At 44.3% G+C, this 27,246-nt stretch overlaps 1 protein-coding gene across 2 annotated transcripts in view; it reads left to right on the top strand.

The window, feature by feature from the left end:
• Positions 1-27,246, top strand: part of PRKCE (protein kinase C epsilon) — a 474,718-nt gene that overhangs the window by 313,083 nt on the left and 134,389 nt on the right. For both annotated transcript variants that reach the window (XM_054567026.1, XM_054567033.1), the window contains exons 7-10: positions 8,055-8,197; positions 10,574-10,670; positions 13,843-14,042; positions 17,431-17,604. In XM_054567026.1, coding sequence (XP_054423001.1) covers positions 8,055-8,197; positions 10,574-10,670; positions 13,843-14,042; positions 17,431-17,604 — 614 coding nt within the window. The remainder of the gene's footprint in view (positions 1-8,054; positions 8,198-10,573; positions 10,671-13,842; positions 14,043-17,430; positions 17,605-27,246) is intronic.

Raw genomic sequence — 27,246 nt, 5'->3', positions numbered from 1 at the left:
GGAAAAAATGTTTTTGGAGTTAGGCACTAAAATAAGGACTGATATTTTTCTGTCACAGTCCATGGCTCAGGGCTTACTCTTGGAAGGAGCCATGCTAGAATGCTGTCACATAAGACATTTTATTGATCCTTCATAGGCTTATGGTGTAGGTATAGTATCCCCAGTCCCTAGTGAGGGAACGGAGGCTCAGAGACACTAAGTCACTTGCTCATGTCACACAGCTTGTTAGCACAAATAGGGTTTGAACTTTGACTCTTAAGTCTTGAGTTCCTTCCTCTGTTTCCTGCTAACCTTCCCATGAATGATCATCTGCACAAATGGTTATGGTAAGTGGCATGGGTAATAGCACATAATATGGGAAGGTGAGAACGTACTCTGGGGGCCTAAACATCATGTCCACTTCCATAAGCTGGTCCACCTACTCACAGAGTTGGACAACTGTGAATTAATAGGCAGGAATGTTGCATGGCCGTTATTTAAAAACAGTATTTTATTATTTGTACTGAATATATTATTAATAAACCCCCATTATGTAAAAAATAGAAAAAGAGGTAAAGAGTAAGAAGGAAAACCAAGATCAAGAACAAATTGGTCATTGACGGGATCCCAATGGGAAATTATCAGGATTGTAAAGAAGGCAATGCCTTTGATTGGAATAAACAGTGGATAATTAATGTGATACTGGAGAGTAATTAATTGGATGTGGTGACCAAGTCCCACTGGGAGGACAGTGGCCCATTTGCTCAGATAGGAGAGGCTATAGGGCTGGAGGCAGATGTGGTAGAGGTGAGTTGGGGACGTGCTGACTCAATGTGCCTCTGGGAAATTTACATGGAGCTGTCCAACTTCTGGACATTCTCTTAGAAACTCAGGGGAGAAGTTTAGACCAAGCACTTTGAGTTGGATTTGTCAATGTCTAAGTAGCAGTGAAAGCTACAGGATAGGTGTCATCCCCAGGAGAAGTCCCCTGGGTGTGAAGAGAGAAGCTAGCACCTTGGGGGCCGGGGGCAGGATGGTTACCACCATCCAAGGACGAGCCTGCAAAAGGAACAGGGGGAAGGACCTCAGAGGCAGGAGGAAAAGTATCGAGAAATGGCACTGTTAAAGCCAAAGGAGTAGAATATTAAAAAAAAATTTCAAAGGAAGCAGTGGGTAGTGCCAAGTGCTTCCAAGAGCTTAAGATAAGAAGTGAAATATGGGCTTGGATTTAACACGAAGGAGTCACTAGTGACCTCAGCAGGAGCTGTCTTGGCTGATGGTGGAGATGAAAGCCCAAATGCAGAGGCTGAACGGAGGACAGAGGGTGGAGCATTTTCAGAATGTCTTACATTAGGAAAATGATGGCGGAAAAGGAGATATTAGTGCGCCAGGAGGGAGAAGGGACTATTGATAGAGCAGGGACAGGGCAAAGGAGGCCCTTCAGGGAAGATAGAGGCCCCTCCTCCCAGATGGAGGCAAAGCCTCAAGAAGCGTCCTGGGCACAGATACATTTGCTGTGTTCTGTCCAGGGTAGGAGTCTAAGGGGAAGTGTGGGTACAAAGTGGTCATCAAAGTTCTGAATCTGCTGAGGGCATTGCCATGAGAGTTCCCTTATTTTCTGAAATAGATCCTTTTTGAAGTTGAAATGAGAAGCAGGGGTGTGAAAGGCAGGAGGAGGGTGGTGAAGGCTGGAAACGGCCGTGGCGGGAACTGCGGACCACCCGACCCAGGACAGGAGGAAGTGCCAACTGTTGCCACGTCTGGTGTCCTGTGTCAAGTTCCCAGACATTCACATGTGCCTTTCTAGTATTCAGACCCCCAATCCTGAAAGAAACAGAGTCTGCCAGAACCCTTTTAGACATTAAATGACATTAAAACAAAGGAAGAGTAAGACAATCAAATGCGGAAAAAAAAAAGAGAAAATAACAGAGCAGGACTCTTGAATGTTTTCAGCAGAGGAGTGCTGAATATTTGGAGTGTTGAGTAGAGTTGCTGGGAAGCACAGAGCCTGCTTTGGATGGGACTCAGATGAGGCCATGTCTGGGTTTTAATAAATATGTTCATTATTGATCTATCTAGGGAATTCAAATGACGATACCATTATCTCATAAATATTGATATTTTAAGAAAGCAACCCAGACACCGGAAGCCGCTGCTAGGCTGCGGGTCCCTGGATGACCCTGGGAGAAGCAGGGCCCAGAGACGTGTGTTCAGCACTGGTTTGGCAGGAAACACACTCATGCCTGCTCAAGTGAAGGATGGAAGAGCGAGGCTGCCCACAGCGATGATACCTGTGCACTGGAGCCAGGGGAAGGGGGCAGTGGCGGTGGGGGGCGGGGGGCAGTGGGGTCAGGCCACGCGGAGACTAGAGGAAAAGGCTGTCCAGGGTTTCGGCCCCTGCTCTTCTGTTACCCTGGCTTGGCCGTTTCCCCTTGCTGCTTACCTACTCCTGCAGCCCTCCCTGCCCCACCCCCACCCCTCCTTTCCTCCTTCCTTCCCTCTCAATAAACTTTATTTTTTTAGAACGGTTTTAGATCCACAGCGAAGGTCCAGAGGTTTTGCATATGGCCCCTGCCTCCACATACACTGAACTTCCCCACCATCCACATCCACCACCAGCGCGGTACATTTACTACAACTGAACCCACATGGACACGTCATAATCACCCCATGTCCATGGTTTGCACTGGGGTTCACGCTTGCTGGACATTCAGTGTGTTTTGGCAAATGTATAATGACATGTATCCACCCATGTAGTATCATACCGAGTAATTTCACTGTCCCTGAGTCCCATGTGTTTACTTCTCTCTCTTGATTCTTTCTCAGCCTCAAGTCTTTCGGCCCCTGCAAACACCTTACCTGTAGCGAGAGCATCATGGCCAGAAGAGGCCAGCATGGGTCAGGGCAGGGGCCCTTTTTGGCAGGATCTAAGCCTGGTTCTACTGTTATGATTAAAGGGAATATAAATCGACACTTAGTGACCCCCATTATGCATGGAGTGTTTTCACCTGAGGAATGCTGGGTAGCAGGCAGTTGGCCAGTCACAGTCTCCGGGGAGCTTTGAATGGCATCTCCAGTGTGATCAGGACTCCCAGTTCCCCCTCTGGTGACAATTGGTGCCCAGTTTGACCCTCTGGAGCTACCCCTCGACACTCCGTTTTTCGTCTTCTGCCTAGGACTCTGCAGTCCGTCACTCTGCCAACCTCCCTCACACAATTACACAATTTCCTGGTCACAATTGTTTATTCTCAGTTTCCAAGAATGGCATGGCTGACTAGAACCTGTTGTTAAATCGCACCATCGCCCTGGGGCCAGATCACCGTACCATAAATTCCTGGGGGTCTCATAGGCTTGCCTCTCTCCTCCGGCATGGCTTTGTCATTATCCTCAGAGAGCTGTCTGCTTGCTTTGGAAGAATTCCCGGCAGTCTGACCCGCCTCATTGCAATCCTAGCTTTAATCTCAGCTGTGAAAAGGGTGCAAACATGGAAACCAAAATGCAGGCCAGTGTGCCTGGGCCCCCGTCTGTCCTGAGGACGATAGCGCTGCTGCAGCACCACCCAGCGCACAGTGGAAGCTCAACAACTCTGTGATGAAAAATTGGGTAGTGGTAGGATAATGATTCTCCTTTCAAAGAGCCCCAGCGAAGCTGCCCTGTTTCTTCCCAGCACAGTTCATCCCTGCAAAAGCAGCTGAAAGTGAACAGTAAGAGGCAGCCTGCAAAGAGAAGCCCCAAGGGCAGCCCAGGTGACAAGTGGCAGCCCAGCGATAGTGACGGGGCGAGGAGGGATGTGGGTGGTTTGTGGGGCCCACATTACTGTAAGTGAACCTCAGGTTTCTTCGGGTGCCAGCTGGCACATCCGTTTGGTTTTACTGCCTCCTGGTGTAACCCTCCTGCTTCCAGGAGCCCCATTGTTATCCAAGTTCCCCATCTTCAGCCAGCCTTGTCCCCTTGTTTCCAGAATTTTAAAAGCACTTTCAAAGTCATCCATTTTCACTGACATGTCACTGGGACTTTTTCTTTTTTATGTGTTAAGACAAGTACACAGCTCACCCAAGAAAATAACAGTTTTTGAAAGTAATAAAAGAAAAGTCCTCAAAGGCCATTTCTATTTTGCTAACCTGCCAACCCAAGCAAATTGTTAGGACGGGTCCAGATTTTCAACACCAGAGGGCACCAGTGGCTAAATTATGTACACAAGCTGCCCTTGCTAAGAAAAGATCTCAATTCGCTGTCCTTCCTGTTGCCTAATGAAAAGAAAGACTAGGACGTTCATGGGGTTGGTGGGCAGGTGCTGGTAAAGTGAACTGAGTGTCAAGGGTAGCTATTGCTAAGGAGAGTAGGACAGAGAATTCAGAACAGTGTTGTTGCCTGGAGTCTGTGACGGATCTGTGGATTTTTAGGCATCGTCAGTAATAGTTAATCAGGCCCATGCTGTGGCCAAGTTTGGGTGGAGTTTTCTTGTTTGAATTTACTGAGAAATTCCCTTTCTGTCAGCACACCCACCCCACACCTCCACATGTGGTTCTGTAGGCATCCCCAGCTGAGCTCTCCAAGCCTGGGTTGGAGGCCAGGGGGTGGTATCTGAGCTGTCTCTCCCCCTAGGCCAGGGACCAGGCCATGCAAGGTCAGAAGAAGGTCTGGCCATCCTGTCTGGTTTCCTTCCAAAAACGGGTGTGTGTGTGTGTGTGTGTGTGTGTGTGTGTGTGTGTAATAGACTATATTTTAGAGCAGTTTTAGGTTCACAGCAACATTGAAGGGAAGGCATAGAAACTCCTCATTATACTACAGCCCTGCACACATCCAGCCTTCCCCAACATCAACATCTCCCCCCAGAGTGGTACATTTGTCATCATCAATAATTCTACACTGACACATCATTATCACTCAGTTTACATTAAGATTCGCTCTTGGTGTTATGCATTTCATAAGTTTGGACAAACATGTAATGAATGATATGAATCCACCATTGTAATATCATATAGAGCAGTTTAACCCCCCCCCCCAAAAAGCCTCTGTGCTGAGTCTATTAACCCCTGCCCCTCCCCTAAACCCTGGCAACCACTGATCTTTTTACTGTCTGTGTAGTTTTACTTTTCCAGAATGTCATATAATTGGAATCATAGAATTTATATCGAGTATATTTGTTTCTTTCACTTAGTAATGTGCACTTAAGATTCCCTTGTCTTTTCATGGCTTAATAGCTAATTCATTTTTAGTGCTGAATAATATATTCCATTGTATGAATATACCCAGTCATGATTTACCCAATCATCTACTGAAGGACATCTAGGTTGCTCACAAGTTTGGGCAATTATAAATAAAACTGCTGTAAACACCCGTGTGAAGGGTTTTGTGTGGAAATAAGCTTTCTACTCGCTCAGGTAAATCCCAGAAGCGTGATTGCTTGGTCATGTGCTAAAAGTATGTTTAGTTTTATATGAAACTGCCAAACTCTCTTCTGAAGCATCTGCACTATTTTGCATTCCCACCAGCACGGAATGAGAATTCTTGCTTCTCCACATGCTCACCAGCATTTTGGTGTCAGTTTTTGGATTTGGGCCATTTTAATAGGTATGCAGCGGTAGCTCACTTTAATTTGCAATTTCCTAATGACATATAATGTTGAAAATCATCTTATGTGCTTTTACGGCATCTGTATATTTGGTGAGGTTTCTGCTCAGGTCTTTTGTGCATTTTTTAACTGAATTGTTCATTTTCTAATTGTTGACTTTTAAGAGTTCTTTGTATGTTGTGGGTAAACAGTTCTTTATCACCATTGTGATATTAGTTGTCGGTTTTTGTAGATATTCTTTTTTAAGCTGAGGAAGTTTCCCTCTATTTCTTGGCTGCTGAGAGATTTTTTTCTTTATGTAGATATAGAGTTTCTGACCTATATCATTTTCCTTCTCTCTGAAGAACCTCTTTTAGCATTTCTTACAAGGCAGGTCTACTGGCAACAGATTCCCTCAATTTTTGTCTGAGAAAGTCTTTTATTTCTCCTTCACTTTTGAAAGATAATTTCACAGGGCACTCTATGTTGGGTTTTTTTCCCCTCTAGATACTTTTACATATTTCACTCTCTTCTTGCTTGCATGGTTTCTGAGAGGTCAGGTATCATTTTTATTTTACTCTTCTGCAGGAAAGGTGTTATTTCCTTCTGGCTTCTTTCAAGATTTTTTTTTTAAATTTTTTGCCATTCATATATGATATACCTAGGTATAGTTTTGTTCATTATTATATATTTTTCATTTATCTTGCTTAGTGTTCTTCCTGGATCTGTGGTCTGTTGTCTGACATTAATTCAAGGAGATGCTCAGTCATTTTTGCCTCAAATTTCTCTTCTGTTCCTTTCTCTCTCTCTTCTCCTTCCAGTATTTCCCAAACAGGTATGTTATACCTTCTGTAGTTGTCCCACAGTTCCTAAGTATTCTGTTCCTGTTTTTCAGTCTTTTTTCTCTTTTCTTTTCAAAAATTTCTATTGACATATCTTCAAGTTCAAAGGTTCTTTCCATGGCTATATCCATGCTACTAATGGGCCTATGACTGATACCTTAATATATGCTGCAGTGGTTTTGATCTCTAGCATTTCCTTTTTATTCTTTTTTAGAATTACATTGCCCACCCGTTTTTACGTGCTATCTACTTTATTGTTCAGAGCTCTTAGCATGTTAATTATAGTGGTTTTAAATTCCTAGTCTGATCATTCCAGCACCCCTGCCATGTCTGGTTCTGGGTTTGTTGCTTGATCTGTCTCTTCAAATGGTGTTTTTTGACATTTAGTGTGCCTTGTAACTTTTTTTTCTAGACAGCCAGACATGATGTGCCGGTTAACAGGCAGCGCAGTAGATAGGCCTATAGGACTGCGGTGGTGAAAGGTGGGGACGAGGGGCGAACCATGGCCCTGTGATGAGATCTTCCAGTGAGCTGTGCCTCTGGATTGTGAACTTCATAAGGTCAGGTTTTCTCCCCTCTTAGGTGGGACGGGGTGGCTAGAGCAGGCTGGCATTGGGTACTTTTCCTCCCCTCAAAGGGTTAGGATCTGATAAAACTCTAACAGGTTAGCCTCTGGGGTGCTCTGGCGTATTTCGATGGGTTCCTTTATCCCCTCTTTCTGCCAGAGCAGAGACTTTTTTCCCCTCAATATTCACAACGAGAACCTGGTCAAACTCCTAGATGTAAAACTCACAAAAGCATGGGATCTGCCTTGAGTTTTTAACCCTCAGACTTGTCCTCTCTGAGACTCCAGCCATTTGCCAGTTTCCGTTCAGATTCTTCTCTCCTGGCCCGGGTTCGCCCAGAGGTTGCCGCTGGGCAATTTCTGTTCCAGTGGGTCATGTTTCCCTGTAGTCACCTGTCTCTCCCATTTTGGGGATGGCATTTTGCCTGTGACTGACCTTCTCTGATAAATCCAAGAAGAGTTGTTGATTTCTCAGTTTGTTCAGCTTTTTGCTTGTTAGGACAGAGTGATTACATCTAAGCTCCTTACGTGCGGGACTGGAAACCAGAATAGTTTGTTTTCTCTTTGATGTCCTTTACCAAGGACAACTAAGTGACGTGGGCCAAAGGAATACATTCAAGCATGGCCTTTGGTCTGTTGAAATTGGATTTTAGATTTGAAAGGTGCCTTGAGTTCACTTCATTCAATCTCCGCATTTTCAGGTGAGCATCTTAGAAGGCTCTGTTCAGGGCATTCCTCTCTGGGTAATAATCCCCCTTTCAGCAGAAGAATAGAGTGGACTCTATACCTGTGACCCCTTGGGTTCATACACCAAATGAACTTTTCTTCAGATAAACCAATTAAGTTCTTCTACAGTCAGTGTTCTGTTCCCTGAAAGGAAATTTAAATGTGCCATTTATTTAATTGGTAAGTAATTGTTATCGCATATGGTAGTTTGGTGGATGATTTTAGTTCTGTGTGATGAGATGACGGAAGATTTTTATTTTCCTCTTTTCATCTTTCTGCATTTTCCAAACCCTATCAAACGTACATGTAGTGCTTTACCGTCAGGAAAAAATCAGATCTTCCTTAGGCCAGGAACAGTGTTGAAGTTTCTTTCTGTGTCTCCTTACAGTCTGCAAGATGAATGTTCACCGACGCTGTGAAACCAACGTGGCTCCCAACTGTGGGGTGGACGCCAGAGGAATTGCCAAAGTCCTGGCTGACCTTGGTGTCACTCCAGACAAAATCACCAACAGCGGCCAGAGGAGGAAAAAGGTAATGGGCCGCTTGGTGGGGTTTCTGGAGCTCTTTGGAGCCAGCATCTCTGTGCTGGCTTCCTGAGAGGGCTTGGGAGGGAGGTCTCAAGATTGTTGGGTTTGAGACACTGTATTCAAAATAGCATGTGCTTAAAAGAAAAAGAAAAAAGAGGCCAGGCAGGTAACATTAAAGTCTCCTTCAGTTCCTGAAGTGGAGGGAAAACAAAGCAAGTTGGAATTCCCTCTAGAAAAGCAGGGCAGTTCTGGACAAGGAAATAGGCTTATCTGCCTCCAGAACTGGCATGAGAGCAATGTCAGTGTTTGAACTTTGCCTCTGGTATCACTGTAATGAGGCTAAATGGATGAAGAGCTGGAACCACATTCTTTTCTAGGGAGCGAGCCAAGATTTGTGATAGTGCCGGCACTCAGCTGCCTGAGGAACATTGTTAATGCCCCGTGACATGCAACATCTGGGCTTCTCTTTGGAGACCAAAGCCCTGTCTCTAGCCACGTGACATTCTGAATGTCAGTGGGAAGAGATCCATTTGTTAAAATGTTGTTTCGGTAAGTCAGGGCCCACAGACGTAAACAGAGCAAAAAGGTATCTATGGCATTTTGTTCAAAGGCCCTTCTTATCCTTGGCCGCTAACCTAGAAAATTTAAGTGTCTTTGAAAAAAATAAGTTATGACAAAATCAGAACCAAGGTCCCTGGGCAAGAAATGCCGGGGGAGGGAGCTGGGCAGTGGCCCTCGTTGCCCGGTGTCAGGCGTTCTCCGGCCTTTACTAGGAAAGCAGGTCTAGGTCCGAGTGCCTCTACAATCTTGCCTCCTACATGCTTCTCCTAAACTTTGCCCTAAAATGTCTTCTGAAGGGCTCTGTGTTTCCCTTCTCATTTTAGAAACTGCCACGCCTTTTCCCTGGTGCCTCTCAGAAGCACCTTCTCCCTTGAATGGGAATGAGTGGATTGTTTTCATTTTCTTAAACTGCTTCTTCTCTGCGTTCCCAGTAAACAAAGCTATTTTACAACAGTTGCAGGGGGGGGAAAGGCCTCTTTTTCTGGTTAACTGTGAGATTCTGTGCTTCCGGTGACTCTTCTCAGCTCTGTACATCCCACTGGTGGAAACAGGACTTACATTATTGACCCAAAGCACTGAATTGCAAGCAAAAGACAGACCCAAGAGAGCGAGGCCCCCCAGAGAGGGCGGTTATGTAAACACTGTGTGATGACGATATTGGACACGCACATCGAGGAGCTCCGGTGGACCATTTTCAGAAGAATTTTGTTTCCTTGCTGGAAGTAAATTGAGACAGAATCTTTATTGTCATGAAACATTTAAAACTCTGTTCCTGCCCTCAGCCTCATATTTACATGGGCTATAATGCCAGTTGCCAGGCATCAACGGTCTATCTTGGATTTGGGGAACCTTGTGGTAAGAAGCCAATATGGAGAAATTCAGGGAGAAGCAGAGTAAAAGACTAAGGGAGTTCAGTCCTGCTATTTTTATTGCTGCAATGCTTCTGATGGAAACTCTGGAAAAAGCCAAGTGAATCGCATAGAAGCTCAAGTTCGTATGAGAGGATGGGAGGCAGGTGCCCTTGGTCAGACGCTAAAAGGGCCTCTTTGCAGGAGTGTCAGGCTCGCCGGAGCCTTCACTCCCTTCATGTTGCCCCTTGCGGGCAGTCAGTCCATCATCGAGAAAGGGCGTGTGCACACAGCTGGTAGCCGAGAGGGAAAGGGAACAGGAGATCTTATGGTCTCTTAGTCCAAACCTCTGACTCTAATGGGAATTTAAAATGGATATGCCAGCAGTTGTGTAGAAAATAGAATTCACTGGGAATGTCCTGTTAAACTTTGCCAACAAATACCAATGTATCTGAAAGTATTTGCTGAGCATCTGTTATGTGTATCATGTGGTGTAAGTCAGCAGGGGCAATGTCAGTGCCGTACTGGATAGAGTCTTACCTTCGAAAACCCTGTAGTCTACCTGAGTAGAGAGCCCTGCACAGTATACACAAACAGATATTATTAACTAAAACTGAACGAGAGAAAAGTAAATGGCAAAGCGGTGTTAGAGACAGCAAGTGTCATAACTTGCATTGCTTGGACTGGCAAGGGAGGTTTTATGGAAGGGGGTATCGTTGAGTTTTGCGTTAAAAGATCAGTTGTATTTGGAAAGAATCAAAATTGAACAAACTGAAGTTTCTTGTTTTCTTCCCTTTAATTGGCCAATGAAACCTTGAGACTGCTTTCAGACCATCAGCTCAGCAAGTGTTACTGTGCACCAGGATCTCCTTTGGTGCTTGGTATGGGACCTGGATGCTTTTGACCCCAGGGAGACTCACCACCCTCCTTTCTGATGCTTCTCTCCCCCTTTTCTCTCTCCCACTCTTTAGCTCATTGCTGGTGCTGAGTCCCCACAGCCTGCTTCTGGAAGCTCACCCACTGAGGAAGATCGGTCCAAGTCAGCACCCACCTCCCCTTGTGACCAGGGTGAGACCCTTAGGTTTGCTTCTTTACCTCTGAGCTTGGTCATTGGACATTCCAAGGAGCTGAGACCTCTTTACCCAAGAATGGCCCTGTATTAGCCAAAACAGCCAGCGGCCTGGAAGGTCTTCAGACACACTTTCCCTGGTGACTCATTAGCTGTTCTTTCACTCTACAAGGCTTTCTTGAGGGCAAAGCACTAAATGCTTTTCTGCCTTTAATCCCTTCCAGGCCAAAATAAGAGAGGAGAGCACATGATGCTGTGGTTCTTTCTTTTTCCTGGTTCCCAGCGTAGGAGAGGGAGGAGGTACAGCCCCTTCTCTTACCACTCTGCCCCAGTGTCTGCCATAGGCCTGACAGAGTCTCTCAGCTGAGTTTGATTTCCTTCCTTCTGACTCTAGTCATCACACCCAAAACCTGAGATCAGGGCAGGAGTCAGGGTGGGTGGATGGGAATAGGACAAAGTTGGAGAACAGATGGCTGGACGTGGGCAGGAAGCCAGCTCTGGGCCTCACTCCCCTTAAAGCTCAGCTCAGGCCGTTTTCTTGCCTGATTCTGCAGGCAAGAATGGTGAGGCCAAGCAGGGACTTACAAGTTTAAAACCTTCCCCTCTGGTGAGCAGAACCCGATGTCACTGGGAGGGAAGTGTGCCTCTGCAGCACAGGGCTAGTCGTCATTGCATGGTAGTGCCTGGGTTTGTTCATAGCCCCTTTTTGTATCCATCATTTGAATTTTATGCTCACACCAACTCTGTGCTGGCGTCCCCATGTTACTGGGTGGGAAGTGGAAGGTCAGAGAATTGAAAAGTTTCGTCCAAAGGTCAGGGTCTAAGCCAGGGATAGGGGCAAGACCATGCCCCTCCTGGCTTAGGGACCCCGCACTCAGAATCTGCGCCATCAAACCCTCCTTGGAGGTCATCACTGTGACCCTGTTCTTCTTACCCAGGAGAGAATAAAACAGCTGCAGGGACAGTGTGCCAGCCCTGAGGACACAAAATAGTTGGTCTGAGTCTCTCTTTGTGCTGCTCTGATTAACCTAATGCACATTTATACTGTGCATCACTCCAAAAGAAGCTTAACCCATTTGTAAGTTGTCTGATGATGCTCTGTGACCTCCAGACCAGTAGGTATTGTTCTGGTCCAGTGTGGGTGTTCTCATGTCTCCCTTTTTAATGCTGAGACCCCCTTTGAGAAACTTCAGGGAGATGGGGTCATATGGTAAAGAGACCCTCAGTACGAGTGAGGTGACCAGGTTTCTAGACCTGGTTCCTGCCCAGTGTGCTGTCGAGCCCTGGCAGGGTGCAGTACCTCTCGGGGCCTCGCCCTGCCCCCAGTTAATGCAGGTACCAGGACCACCCTGCAGTGACATGAGTACAGATGACTGTGAAAACCCTCTTAGCAAGATACGGCATGGTTAGAAAACAATGAAGGTTTCTGCTTCCTTCATTGTAAGGACACTTAGACATTCTCTTTAGTCTTTAGTATCCCTAAACACCCAAGTTCTGTCTTCCAAAACCCATTTAATAACTTGTCCTTGGAAACTGAGACTTTTTGTTCTATGCTGAGATTAAAAGTAATACTTAAGAGTATGTGGTAGGAAACCACTGTAGGATCAGAAGCTCTCCTGACCCCTCTTGTCCCCAGGGGAGCCAAACACCAAATCAGAGAGATTTCCAGGTTCCTCGAGTGAGCTCTTGTGGGCCTCTGTGCTTCTGGAAAGAAGCTGAAGATCCCTATGTCAACAGCATCTGATCACTCGTGTCTGATTCTGGTTCCCAAGGGTTAAAAGTCAGTGTTCCCCTTCTGTAATCCAAGTTTTATTCACGAGTGTCTTAAAATTGGATTATGCTCAAGGTGCCCATTTCTATTGGGTTGGCCAAAAAGTTTGATTTTTTTTTTCCCGTAAGGTGGCTCTAGTGGCGCTCTATTGTCTTTAACTTCATTCAAAATAATTTTGTTACATTGTATTGTGATAGCTGTCATATCAGCATGCATTTTTTAAAAAATCAAAATTGGTAAATTTTTGTGTAGCCATTTTAAAATTGAATGTGGAAGAAAATACACAACATTTTCAGCATATTATGCTTTATTACTTCAAGAAAGGTAAAAATGCAATTGAAATGCAAAAATATATTTGTGCAGTGTATGGAGAAGGCGCTGTGACTAACCAACCATGTCAAAACTGGTTTGCAAAGTTTTGTGTTGGAGATTTCTCACTGGACGATGCTCTACGGTTGGGTAGGCCAGATGAAGTTGATAGCAATCAAGCTGAGACATTAATTGAGAATCAATGTTATACCACACAGGAGATAGCCAACATACTCAAAATATCCAAATCAATAAAGTTATTAGTGAAAATGAAAAATGTGTCTTTTCTTTTATGGAAAAAATACTGTATGGACTTTTTGGCCAACCCAGTACACAGAGGAGTGTGAGTCTTGGTGAATTAATATCTACCAGCAAAGCTCCCTCCAAGTGAAAAGATCAAAAGGTCATCCAGCATTACCACACCGAGGGAGTTCACATCACGTACTCTCGAGAAAGCAGGACCATCTCACCATTGTGAAATTGTACTGAGGAATCCCTGCCCCATCTGAGATAAATCTGCAGCATGTCTCTTGGGAAGCACTTCCTTGGTTAATGATAAACTCCTTGCTCATTTTGTTTAACAGCCTTGCAAGAGATGGGTATTTAGAGTTAACCCAGCAACAAAGCCAAGTAAAGTCCTTTAGAAAGTGAAGTAATTTTATTACCAAGACAACAGTTGTCAATTAGTCTCTAATCTTCAAAGGAAACTCAAAGGTTATCCATTGCCTTTGGAACTCTGCAAGGTTCTAGAAAGAAGGCTGGGATTCTTCCAACCAAGAATAATTGAATAGGCTGCTAGCCCCTGGGGGCTTTCAGAGAGGTGGTGGGGTCCCAATCTAAGCTGAAGGACCTGGTTGGTGGGCTGTGTCCCCCTCCTCCTTTCATGCCTAGGCCCTGCTGTTCATTAGGTGCCAGTGGATATGTGTAGAGCAAAGGAGGGAACCTAAAGGGATGCCCCACTGGATCAGTTGCTATGAAGAGCGAAAAAGAGGGTTGCAAACTCATGGGGGTGAAATTCTGAGTTTTGAATCCTCATGGAAAGGGCCCGTGAGGTGTGCACTAATGCATTCTCTTGTCACCCTTGGCCGTAGAATTAAAAGAACTTGAAAACAACATCCGGAAGGCCCTGTCATTTGACAACCGAGGGGAGGAGCACAGGGCGGCAGCATCCACAGATGGCCAGCTGGCGAGCCCCGGCGAGAACGGCGAAGTCCGGCAAGGCCAGGCCAAGCGCTTGGGCCTGGAGGAGTTCAACTTCATCAAAGTGTTGGGCAAAGGCAGCTTTGGCAAGGTCTGTGGGCCGTGTGGGTGGAACCCTGCGGCATCCGTCCTCTCATTTGTTTGACGTAAGATTAAGCGATGAACTTTCTGCCCGGTCTTGTTATGTTTTCCTCATTTATTGAGTGAAAGTGGCCCAAGGTCAAGCACATAGGAGCTGGGATTCTGCTCTTAACTGGCTGTGGAACTTCAGTGCAGACGTTTTATCTCTTTGGGATTCTGTGTGTCCTGCTTGTCAAATGGGGACAAGAATCAAGTGACCTAGTGGGTCAAAAAGTACTTTGAAAGTTGACAGTGCTTTACATGTGCTCGGCATTTCACTATCAATACTAGTAGCAATACGTTTCTTCCCTCCTTCAGAGTCATCTGAAATCTGGTTTTAATTCCTTACGAAGACTTTGAAAATGAACCCTAGAACCTCTGCCCTCAGTGAACTCAGGGCTCAAAACAAATCTTAGTATGTGTTACTTTGGAAATCAACTATTGTGTAACTGACTTTTCTGGCACTTACTAAACATTTTGTTTATCTTCAGCTTGTGGCAAGAGAGTGAGGATAACCACCTTCTATCCCGGATCAGGGTCCCCCTTCCCACGGTGCTGTCCTCCCTGTCCTGTCTTCCTCTGAGATGGACACGTGGTGTGGGACTCACATAAAGCATTCCTGGTGATCAGCCACCGTTCTGAAGGCAGAGTGAGATGGAACAATAATTTCCATTCATTCTAGCAAGAAGATAGAAGGGCAGAGAGCCTAGGAAGCTGATTAACATTTCAGCCTTGATCCCTGATGATTCCGTGGCTCTTAGGCTCATAGCAAAGCCACACCTGAGAATGGATGGGCGTTGTCTTTCGAGGACCTTCCAGAGCAGAGGGGCCCTGCCCCAGAGCCCAGGCACCTGCCTCCGGGAGCTCCTGGCAGGAGGTGGGGAGGGTCACATGCCCCCACAGTCTACCTGTGAGTCAGGAGGCTTGCTGAAGGGCAGAGCCTGCTATCTCCACTCGGCTCCAAAGAGAATGGCTTTGTGAAGCCCCCAGGGTGCAGGGCCTGGTTCCTGGCCCATCTCACCTGCCCCATCTCAGGCTGAGATCAATGCTGCTGGAAGGTAACTAGATTTACAAATGGCAAAGGCTGAAGTAGTCACATTCTTTAGAGACTGACTAAATAAGAAGCAGACCCCAGTCCTCTGGCAGGCATAACTCTAGGATGAGAGCAGTTTTATTGTGAGCAAGATTGAGGGGAAACGTACAGCCTCAAGTCTCCAGGTTTCCATATGGTGTGTGTAGGCAAGATGGGAACTTAGATGACTCTGGAGCATTTTAGATTTTTTTTTTTTCCTTAGGAAAAAGCACCATCAAAGTGAGCCAGTTTTAAGGAATTTGTATTGTATGTGGGCAACTAAATGTCTTCAAGTTAACATCCTGAGTTCCCTTATTGAGCTTCTGAGTTATTGCTCTTTAGTTCTAACAACTTGCCCTGGAACTGTACTGGGGAGTTAGATATGGAATGGGAGAAAGGCTTGTCACATTGTTACAGAAACAACCCCCTCCCCTGGGGTCTTTTGTTACTCTAGGTTCTTTACGCCTGCAGCCACATCCAGGACTGTGGCTTTCGGTGGTAAAAAGGAAAGAAATTATTTACTTAAAAGTTATACCGGTTTAGAATAATGGCAGAATTCTGGTATTAAGTCTCACTCCCTTTAGAAACAAAGAAATGCCCACAAACACACAGTCCTGCCTTCCCCCCTTTGCCCAGTCAGGCCAGTCTCAGAGCATGCCAGTCAAGTACCGCCTTCCAGAAGAACAGAACAGAATTCCGCAGCTCACTTCTCCCCGTTCCTCCCAGGAGTCTGCGCTGGGCTGGGCAGGTCTCCTGCGGTTCCCAGCATCAAAGGCTGTGTCCTTGCAATCTCCACTTCTTAATCTAAAACCATGCGGCGCCTCCTCATGGCCCGCCAGCCAGAGTCCTTTCACCCTCTATGGACCCACGTGGTCCCGCAAGGGTCTCACATTGCCCCACATGGCGGCCCGCCTTTTTGTTTAAATCCCAGCCTGGAATTTACAGAGAAGTCTGTAACCCCATTTATGACTCCTCCCACAATCGGCTACACCCACTATCACTCCCGTATTCTCTTCCTTTATTGGCTGCCACAGTTAGTCTGGGCAGGCAGGGCCCGTGGCCTAGAAGCCCCCTCCAAGCCTCTGTCACAGGCGCAGGCAGCCACTCCTGCTACATCGCATCGCGGGTTGCAATCAGGCCAATCTCCCTGGCTCCCTGAGTACAGGTTTTAATATTATTAAAACACTGGCCAAGTTACCCCATTACAACCTTTGTAAGGAAATGAGTACAAAAATATCAAGAAACAGAACTGCTAATGTGTTCTCTGGAGAAGAAATCATATTCTCAGCTTTAAAACTATAGGAGAAACCACAAAAGTAAACAAGAATAGATTCAGCTACATAAAGATAAATGATCCTATCTAATAGGATAAAAAAATAACAGAAAGTTATAAAACAAATATAGAAAAACCTTAACAGAAAAGTCTTTGTATCTTTATATACCAAGCTCATACAAATACATAAGAAAATAATATAAAACTGAAGATAACTAGACAAACAGACAAATAGTTCACAGAAAAGAAATATAATTAGAAAACAAATATTTAAAAATTTGTATTGCAAGTTAAAACAACATTGAGGTAACATTTCATACCCATTGCATGAACAAAGTAACTTTTTATGTGAAAACACCCAGTATTAGTAAATTACCATGAAATTAAAGTACTTCTCCATTGCTAGTGGCAGATTATATCATACATCCTTTTTGAAAATGTTAGGAGTGTGTGATTATTTAACCCCATAATCCACTTCTGTCACTTTCTATCTTGAGGATATGACCCAAAGAAAGAAAAAAATTGTATGTACAAAAATACTCTATGCAATTTTTATATAATATGTATTAATTACATATAACTCAAGTGTCTAACAGGAGGTAAAAGGTTAAATAAATTGTAATATACTTACTTGAACTGAGTGTCAGAAACCACCATAATGGTGAAACTATACAGAAAAATGTTTATGAACTGCTGTTCAGTTAAAAAAAAGCTATGTGATACTTGCTGTACTATAACTGCAAGTGTGATCAATGTATATGAACACATGAATAATTACTTAACAGATGTGCATTCAACTCTGCTGGACACTGTGTTAGAGATTAAAAGTAAATAAATGGTAGTAGCTGGTGTATGTGGATGGGTGGTTTTTCTAAACATTTTCAAGGCTTTCATACTATTTAAAACGATAGGAAGAAGGAGTCAGTTTTTAAGCATTTGGTATTGATTGACTCATGCTTCTTCTTTTGATTCCCTACCTGTATACACTGACTGGGTGCTTTTGATTGATGGCAGGTCATGTTGGCAGAGCTCAAAGGCAAAGATGAAGTATATGCTGTGAAAGTCTTAAAGAAGGACGTCATCCTTCAGGATGATGACGTGGACTGCACCATGACAGAGAAGAGGATTTTGGCTCTAGCACGGAAACACCCGTACCTAACCCAACTCTATTGCTGCTTCCAAACCAAGGTATGTTTAGGAGGAAGATGGTGGATCGCCTTCCTGGAGTAGCACTGGGGGCATATGGTATCTCCTCAACTGACAGAGGAAAAGTCAATGATAGACCCTTTACATTCTTTCTCAAAAACCTTGTAAAGTGAAATGGATTTTACCCTTGAAAAGATCTGGGAGTATTTGAGCAGCATCCTCTTTTTTAAGGGCATGGAATTTTCCATTCAAGACTATGTTTGTGAGGGGATGAGAGAGCAGTAGAATTCTTTGCAGATGTATCTGGACAAAGCAAGTTACTGAATCCAGTGTTTGTTCTTTGGAGAAACCAACAGGTGTGGTTAGTCCTTGCCTTGCTCGTAACTTACTATCACTATGTAAATCACTAAAGTTCTACATTGTCTTCAGGTCAAATGAAAAAGAATAAAGGCCAGCCTAACCACTCATAACTTGAGTAATGTCATGAGGTAAAGGATGTAAACAAGTCCTTAAAATGCCATAGCGAAATGCAAATATAGGTGACATTTTAAATTTATCATGTAGGAACCTGATAACCAGAAGGTGGCAGTAAAGAAAAGAAGATAATCTGTAACTCCATTATGGAGTCTGACCTCTGAGTTGTTCTTTATTCCTAGTAAAGAAAAATGCCAACATTCTTTACGAAGCCCTTATTATCTCTTTTGTTAAGAAAAAAAAAATGGAGTCTTTTTGGGTGCCTTGTGGATTTGTAGCCCTTGGCTTCTTGTAAAGGTGAAGGGAGCCTCACCTGAAACTCTTACCTGTGCCCATTGGGAGCGCAGCCAGTAAAGTGTGTCATCATGGAGAGATGATTCCTTGCTCCCTGACCTGCCCTCACCGCCACGTTATTGTGAATGCCAGTCTTTCTGCTTAGAATTCAACAGTTACTCATTTGGTCATTTTGCCGATTTTTAGGTTATTATATTTCAGTGACTCATCCCTATGTGCTGGAGATAGAGCGATGAGCAGGGCACAGTCGCTGACTTCAGGGAATTTACAGCCTCTTTGGCACACTGTTTCCCAAAGGGTATTTCCCAAGACCCTCCTCACTTGAGAAATCAATAATAAAGGACACTGTGGCCCCCAGTTTGGAACACGGCAATCTTGACCTCTCTTGGAATATCTCAGTATACATTCGCTTATTAAAGTCCCTGAGGAGTCCTGCAATGAAGAAAAAAAAGAAAAAAAATAACCTTTATTTAATCTACTGTTTCTCAATTATTAGATCCCAAACTCTGCCCCACCCATTCCACACTGAGAACCACATCTAATCATCTAATGGAATTCTCCTTATTCCTCTGATCCCTTAGGAAATAAGAAATATCTTAAGGAGTCTGGACATCGCATTTCTGAGCAAGGACAGGACTTACATTAGCTATGCTAGTTTTTGATGTGTGTTACGTAATTCCCAAGATTTGTGGGTCTGTGCATTTGTGTATGTACGTACACACGCAAAGCCCATCATGATAATAGAGGATTAATCTCAACGTCAACTTTCTTTTTTTCTCCACTTGAGCATAATTCTAGATTAATGAGAAATGTATCCAGTATTTCTTTACCTCCCATGGTGCCGATCGCAGGGCCTCACACCTGGTAGGTGTTCACTGTCAGAATCGGAGGGTTGGAAGATTTTTTAAAAATCTCTCTTTTCTTCACACAAGTGAGAAAATCAGATTTTAGAAAAGTCAAAGCCTTCTGCCCACAGATTCTCCGCGTAGGCCAAGTTGGACTTAACCATCTCATCTCTAGGACCCCCAATCCAATGGGGCCTTGCTGTGATACTACATTGCTACTTTCATGTGCCTGACTCAGCACAGTGTCCCCTCCGTGGGGACACCCTTCTTCCTCTACCTCTAGCACGTGAGCCATGTCTTTCACTCCCTCAGGTTGTTTCCTGGGCAGGGATCCACACTAGCATCCTTCTTTGGACTCATTGCTGGGAGACCCAACATCCCAGGATATGTCCAGTCTAGTTGTGGGATCCTGTGGGACCCCTGGACATGGTGGATCTTGGGAAGTTACCATGGAGGGTCAGCTGGGTTCAGCAGCCATAGTTCAGTCCTGCTTTAGTTTCTTTCACTTTTCCAAAGAATAAAGGACAACTCATCTGAGCTACCACAAACCTGGTTTCAATTAAGACTCTATCTATATGCATGATTAAGGAACACAAGAGCTGATTGCATAATGTCACACATGGCATTGATAATGTTTAAAGTCAGGTTTAATTATTTTTAGGCAAGCCTTTATGTTTCAGTTCATTGGATGAAAACAGCCCCTATGGAAACATTCCTGATGGGCTGCACATGGCTTGTGATTACTACACAGGTTGCCTGTGGCACTTGAACTATGTGCAGTGCGGGTACCAGGTCTGGAAGGATGACCGGTGGCAGTGATTGTGCAGACCCATTGCCATCAATCCCAGAGTCAGGTCCTGGGTTACGTCTGGCCACTACAGCCTGCCGAATGACCAAGTTGCACTTAAAGAGTGACTCGGCCTTTTCTGTGCCAAGCCCACCTGCCCTTGGCTCACTGTGCTCTGATCATTCTCTGTGGGACCTGGAAGGAAAAAAGCCAATGAAATGGCTCCAACTTTCCAGAGCTAGTGAGAAAAGACAGACAGGCCAATAAATTAAGTGAGTAACATTAATTTTAATCACATTTAAACCAATGTTTGACTTGGGTTCCCACTCTGCTGTATGCTAGAATAAACTGAAACAACTAGAGAAAGCTACAAATTTGTATATAATTAACTATCAAATATATGGGATGAAAAGGGGATCAGGGACTTCTGACTCTAGCCAAAGAGTAGCATCATTCCTCCTGGGTTCTCTCTCTTACCACTTAATAACCCTGGGCATAAATCTTATTTTATAAAGGCGTTATGCTCATCAAGACTGATGGAGCCATAAAGAATTATAGAAATTGCACTATCTATTTGCACTATCTATTGATGTGCATGAGAAATGGAAATTTTCATATTTAACACTGCCAGGTGATTTAATAGATGGTGTTCAATTAGTAGCAGTGTTTAATGTTTTCACACACACACACACACACACACACACACACAATTGTTCCTGGGTTAGAAGAGAAAGGTATGGACTATAATTATATTAATTATTTCAATATAATTATTTCAACACATATATATTGAACATCTGTTGCTGTCAGACACTGTCAGATTCTGGAGCTTCAAAGCTCAAAAGATATCAACTTTAAACTCATAGAGGTCACTGTTTAGTGGGGAGACACACAAAGAGTAATATTCTATGGCATGGTAGCTCTTCTGATGAAGGCATTTAGGTGATTCCTTTGAAGCGCTGCAGAAGGTAATTTGGAAGACTTCCTGGAAGAGGTAGAATCTAACCTGGCCCTGGAAGAGTGGGTAGCATCTGGAACAGGGTGAGACCAAAGAGATAGTTGATGAGACCTAGAACTTACCCCCAAATCTTTACATTATTACTTTTCCAAAGCTGGAATCCCCACCTTATTCTGCGTCCTCCTTCTCCCAAGGAAACGACAATGGCTGAACAACAACAAGGAAGGACAGGAAGAAAGGAGGAGTCTTTTCAAAATAAAGAAGGGAATTCTTGCATCTGTAGGATCAGATGCTTATTGCTAGAAAGGGAGCCTAACACTCGGAGGCTGCTTCACTGGCTGGGCACTCAGCTAGGCTTTGAGAGGTCTGTGTTTGGTGAATCAGGCCTTCGGGGGAGGAGTGACTTCAGGAATTGCCCCTGGATATGCAGCTTCCTAGGGAGAGGAGAGCCACTGATGGTAGGTTTATTTTACTTTTGTTTTTATAGTTACATTAACTAAAAATCTCAGGCAATTTTAGATTATGTGTAGGATCCCCATGTAAAATCATCTCTTGCAATTGGATCCCACAAAACCTGACTTGAATAAGCTCATCTGTGAGTGCTCCTCGTTAATGTCCTCTCCATGATCGTCCCCATCCCCCACCCTTTGGCATTTCCCGCAGGGCCTGGGAAGCCAACTCCAGGACTGCCCCTGTGAGCTGCTGTGCAGGAAACGCAGGGCAAACTCCTAGCGAATCTCCCTCCGCCAGCCTCTGTCGCTGCCCTGGGGGAAATGCAGAATGGAAAAGTCCTTAAAAAGCAACTGGAGGCATTTTTCAGATGATTTTTAATAGTCGGTCTGAGCACAGGGTAAGGACTACTGAGAAAGAGTGTTGATGATTCAGGGAAAACTTTCAGTTTCAAGAAATTCTGATATATATTTTGACCATTAAGTCTGAAGAACAGCAAACATGAATGCAGAAAACAACAAAGTTAAAAATTTGGCCTTTGGTAGATTTTTGTTTAAGAAAAAAAAAAAAGAGGTGATTATGTTAGACGAAATCTAAAAGAGCCAGGGAAACAATGGAATGAAGTGTGGGTCTCTTTCCTCGGGAGCACACTGCTGGAGGGGTTTTGCTGGATTTGGTGAATGTCTCCCAAGACTGAATTGACACTTTAACACCAAGAGGTGGTCTGTGGGTCAGGCAGCCACATGGGAATCAATATGATTGCCAATAAAAGATTTCAAATTGAAATAGCTGCTGTAGTTTTTTAACAGATTTCAGAGAAATGAGCTCTGTGGTAGAAGGTACTTGCCTAGTGTTGGCAGAGTCAATTGTCAAAGTGATCAGACTCCGGCAAACTCCATCTCCGTAGTCTTGAAGGTCATACTTGCCTGCGAGTGAGGGCTGGTCAACAATGCTCTTTCTTTTAACCAGCCAATGGAGACATCTTCTGTGAGGGTCTACAGTGTGCAGGTCACTGCAGGGCATGACAAGACTTTTATGCTAAGATCTCTGTCACATACATGGGGATATAAACTCTATTCACTTGATGACGGATGGTTTGAGGGCTGTGAGGACTGGCGGGGGATATGAGAGAGAGAGAAAGAAAGTGGGGGGTGGGGTGGCAGGGGAAGGTCTATATGCAGACAGGTCAGGGGTACCAAAGCCAATCAGAGAGAATAGCTCATGGTTTTTACAATCAAGGAAAGCTTCATGGAGGAGGAAGACTAGGTCTGGAAGCATAACAGGAAGCACTCTGTGTGATAAAACAACATGCTCCCAGGGCAGAGGTCTACCTGTTGGCTCTTAATCTAGGATGCTGCTGATTTATGTGACTTCTTTGCCTCTAAGGAAACCTTGCATTTGACTAGGACAGTTGGTTTTAAAAATGTCTTCACTTAATCAGTCATCCCACCTTTTCCTGATGATGTCACTAAGAGGCAAGGATGGTCACTTCCCTTTAGGGCTGAGAAAACAGGCCCAGCCAGGTCTCCGGGCCTGTTTGTAACAGCACCGGGACTGGGATCGAGGCTTCCCGACAGGGTGTTATTTTGTCTCCAGCCTCTCCCTCGTGTCCAAATTCTCTACTTCAAGTATGCTCACCTCCGGGTCCCCTCTCCTGGGTCCCATTTACTGTCACACATGTGAGAAAGGGTCTATTTTACTTACACTCATGAGACTGGAATTTTTTTTAAAAAATGAATGCCAGTTAAGATGGTGAGATTAGCAGGTTTTATCAGCCTGTTTCCAGAAATGTTTCTGTTTTCTGCAAGAACAAAAGGGCAGGGAGGAGAAGGGCCATGAGCACAGGAATTATATCCAAAATGGGCTGGAACAGGGCGAGGCCCTCATACTTATCCATCCAGCCATCGCTTATTGAGCACCTACTATATGCCATGCCATGGGCGTCATGGAATGACATGTTACCTGCCGACGGATTTAGTAGTGAAGAAGCTAGTTATTTCCTAGCCTCATCGGAACATGTTTATTGGTCCACAGTGAGAAAAATGATGATCCCTGCCTGGTGCCCAGAACTCATTGCTTTGTTTTCCTTCAGAAACTGTTGGCCTTGGCTTTTAAAGAATAATAATATTGAATATTCACTTTTTTACCACAAAGAATATTTGTTGTTTGTAAAAAATTTGGAAAATTCAAAAAGGACAATAAAAATAATTCTAATGGCTATTAACATTTTGATGTGTACAATTCCAGTTCAGAAACACCTGTCTGTTCATATGTATATATTTATAAAACGGGTACCATACTGCTCTATGAAACTGTTTCACCGAGTGATATATATATTGTAACTGCTTTTGTTGTCACTCAATATTCTTCAACCAAATGATTTCTAAGTTTCCACAGTATGGGAGGGCTTCCTGTAGAGACACCCAGCATTCGGGGCTTGCAGGTCGCCAGTCGATCCTTGGGTTCCTGTGCAGCCGACATTAGCAGAAAGTGAATGGAACGCTCTGCCTGGTGTTGCCCAGAGATGGCATTGTCTCTTTGCCACAGATCCCCCCACCTCCTGCTCTTTATATTTCTCTCTTTCTATAACAAACTTGAGTGCCATTGGTAAAGAAACTGACAATGACAGATTTATAGGTCAATCATGTGAACCAGATTTAAATTCCTTTGACATTAGATTCGTTTATATGTTTGTTTAGTACATGTGTTTTCACTGGTGATAAGTATAGTTACCCATTCCCCTAAACTTTTCACTTATTCTTTTAAGTTGTGGTTGTTGAGTTAGCTTTTTGATTTAGGGGTCTCAGGAGTTCCCCGCTGCGCTCGTGAGCATGCACACACACTTCTGGACACACGGACCCTGTATGCGCTATGGTGAGAGGATGTCCACACTCCTCTTTTTACTCCATTCAGAGAAATTCCACTTTTGACTGCTTCACGTATGAGTATTCCAAGTAGAATACCATTTGAGGAAAGGATCTTATTTTGGAAAAAAAAAAAAAGAGAGAGAGAGAGAGAGAATTTAAAACCACTGTAACTTCTGTTGAGAGTTTGGAGTAAGTCTTAATGATTTTTAAGTACCCAAATGTGATCAGGTGTGCATAAGCAGGTGTCTTTTCTGAAGGTTTCCATTACAAATGCCCACCTGTTAATATGGGCATGTTCCGGAGACTGGAGTAGAGATGGAATTCTGGAAGCAGATTCAAAACGTACACCTCTTGCATTCGCTGTGAGTGCTGTGTCTCGTTTGCTTGGATCATTAACAGAGATCCTGTAGGACGCAGTACCTAAAAGCGTGTGCTTAGAGCACTTTGGCCCACTAAAGAAGGGCTTCCATCATAGAAAGAGAGAGAGAGAGAGAGCGGGCATGGGACTGGGATATGGCCCTTCTCCGTTAATAACCATGAGAATCTGCTCCGTGCCAGAACCTTGTTAGGTGCCCTGGGGAGATAACAGAGACTAGGAGTCTTGTGTTCAAGGACAGATGACAATATTTGTATATCAAACAGTAACTTAAAATAAAGATAGTATGTGATAAAGAGGGAGAGACTTAGGGAGTGAGTACCTATAATGTGGCAAGCCTTGTGCAAGAACTATTTTCATACCTTTTACACAAGTCCCATAGGGTATAGGTATCGTTCTCATTTTTCAGGCAGGTAAAGTGGCTGAGACTCATGGAGGCTTAGCAACTTGGCCAGGGTCACACAGGTAGTTTAGTGATAGAGCTGGGATCCGGACCAGTGCTCCCACCCTTGCCTCCCGTGGGAGAGGTCCACCGTGGAGGAGCAGTGTGCTCTGAGTGGGAGTCTCTGGCTGGAGGGTCAGGTGCAGGGCACAGCAAGTTTTAGGGAGAGCGGAGTTTGCAGGAAGAAACCCCTAATCTAAGAGTAATGACATGTCATGCAAAAACAGCAGGCGTCCATTGGGATAGCGTGAGAAAGACAGCTTCCTCAGGAGATGATTCTGGCTCAGCTGCGGGCTTCTTACAATGCCAGACAAGGAGTTTGGACCTATTCTACAGGTAAAGGATTCCTGGAAGATGTGACAGGAAGTAACAACAGAGGAAGCACAATGTGGCAGCTCTGCGTGCTGTGGATTAAAGGGGAAAATGAAAAGCAGAGCCACTGGTGAGGAGGCTGTTTCAATAACTCACAGGTCCAGAGGCAATGGAAGAACTTCCGAGGCAGAATTGTCAGAGGCTGTTCCAGTTCCCCTGGCACCTAGGAAGGCTGCCTGCCTGTGGAGAAAGTAGCGCGCTGCAGTTTATACTCTAGAAAATATTGGTTGTGTAACCCAGGACTGATGAGAAACTTGACCTTAGATTGCAGCCTGTTGGGTTTTATGACCTACACACTTCTAAGGTGCCATTTGCCCGCAGTTAAATGGGTACATAATGATGGCGTTTAAATAAGAAGGTTCATCTTGAAATCTAAAACCAGAAGTCCAAGTTATCTAACCCGTTCACCAAACAAAGCCAGTTTCCTCAGTGGCTGACGTCAGACTGCCCATATCCCCCCAGTGCCATGTATTGGGTTTCAGGATTTACCTTCTTTTGTTTAATATGTTTATTTTTAGATTTGTGCTGAATTTTGATAGTGGATTGATGTTGTTTTACACATGCGGCATTTTGTAGAGAAGCTTCTATTCAGTCTGTTGAGATTATTCTGCTTAAACAACAGGTTTTTCCCATACAGCCTACACTTTTTGTCCCAGTGGTCTCAGGCACACAGGTAACTCTGCTGGCCCTTAATGCTCAAAGATCTTGCCAGGTGGTGGGTATGTCCCATTTGGTTACATGTGTCCCTGTGTGCTGATTTGTAGTTAACACAGGATGCAGGACAGAGGGCACCATGGGTCAAGAAACTGTGGTTCTAGCTCTGGCATCTTCACTGATGCTTGTCCTGAAACAGTTCTCTGGGCATTGATTTCTTCACTCATAAAACACCGGGGAGAGCAGAGAGAGGGGAGTTCGGCAACATGACCTGTAAGATTCCTGAATCTGACTTAAAAATCAGTGACATGCGACTCCTTGGGAACCACCCAAGGGACCATTACAGACTTGTTTCTAGTGCATGAGTGAACAGTGTTTCTAACCGGTGGTCTTTTTCCAAGCTCAGTTCAGGAAACGTTCCTACCTTGGTCAAAGCCTTTGTGTCCACAAGACGGTCCTTCTACATCAGGATTCCAAATCCAAAGACACTTTCAGTGACTAATAGTCCTATAGCAGAAGATCTACCAGGAGCTATATTATAGTTGTCTTATTAAAGTGCATTAGCCAGGCAAGTTGTTACCTTCCATTTCAGGGTCATCCTTGGCTCAATAATAACGATTAAAGCAAAAATTTATGTAATACTCATATATGCCAGGTTTAATATTAAGCATTTTACATGTATTAACCCATTTGACCTTTACATCAGCCTTCTGAGGTAGGGTTGTCATCCCAGAGAGAGGTCACACAGCCAGAAGTAGCAGATCCAGGGTTCAAACCCAGGTACAGTAGTCCCCCCCTTGTTTGTAGGGGACAGATCCCAACACCCCCAGTGGATGCCTGAAACCACAGATGGTACTGAACCCTCTATATACTATGTTTTTCCTTATATATACATACCTATGCTGAAGTTTAATTTATAAATTAGGCATGCTAAGAGATTAACAACAATAAACAAATAGAACAATCATAACCATATGCAGTAATAAAAGTTATATGAATGTGGTCTCTCCCTCTTTCAAAGTATCTCATTGCACTGTGTTCACCTTTCTTGTGATGATGTGAGGTGATACAATGCTTAGGTATGAGATGAAGGAGGTGAACCACACAGGCATTGTGACATAGCTTTGGGCTACTATGGAGGTGACATGAACACAAGTACTGGGAT

This window comes from Pteronotus mesoamericanus, unplaced genomic scaffold (assembly GCF_021234165.1).
Source record: "Pteronotus mesoamericanus isolate MK-2021 breed Mesoamerican mustached bat unplaced genomic scaffold, CSHL_Meso_final contig_101, whole genome shotgun sequence".
In the NCBI taxonomy this organism is placed as follows: Eukaryota; Metazoa; Chordata; class Mammalia; order Chiroptera; family Mormoopidae; genus Pteronotus; species Pteronotus mesoamericanus.
Note: the sequence above shows the minus strand (reverse complement) of the source record. Positions and strands in the feature narration are given on the sequence as shown.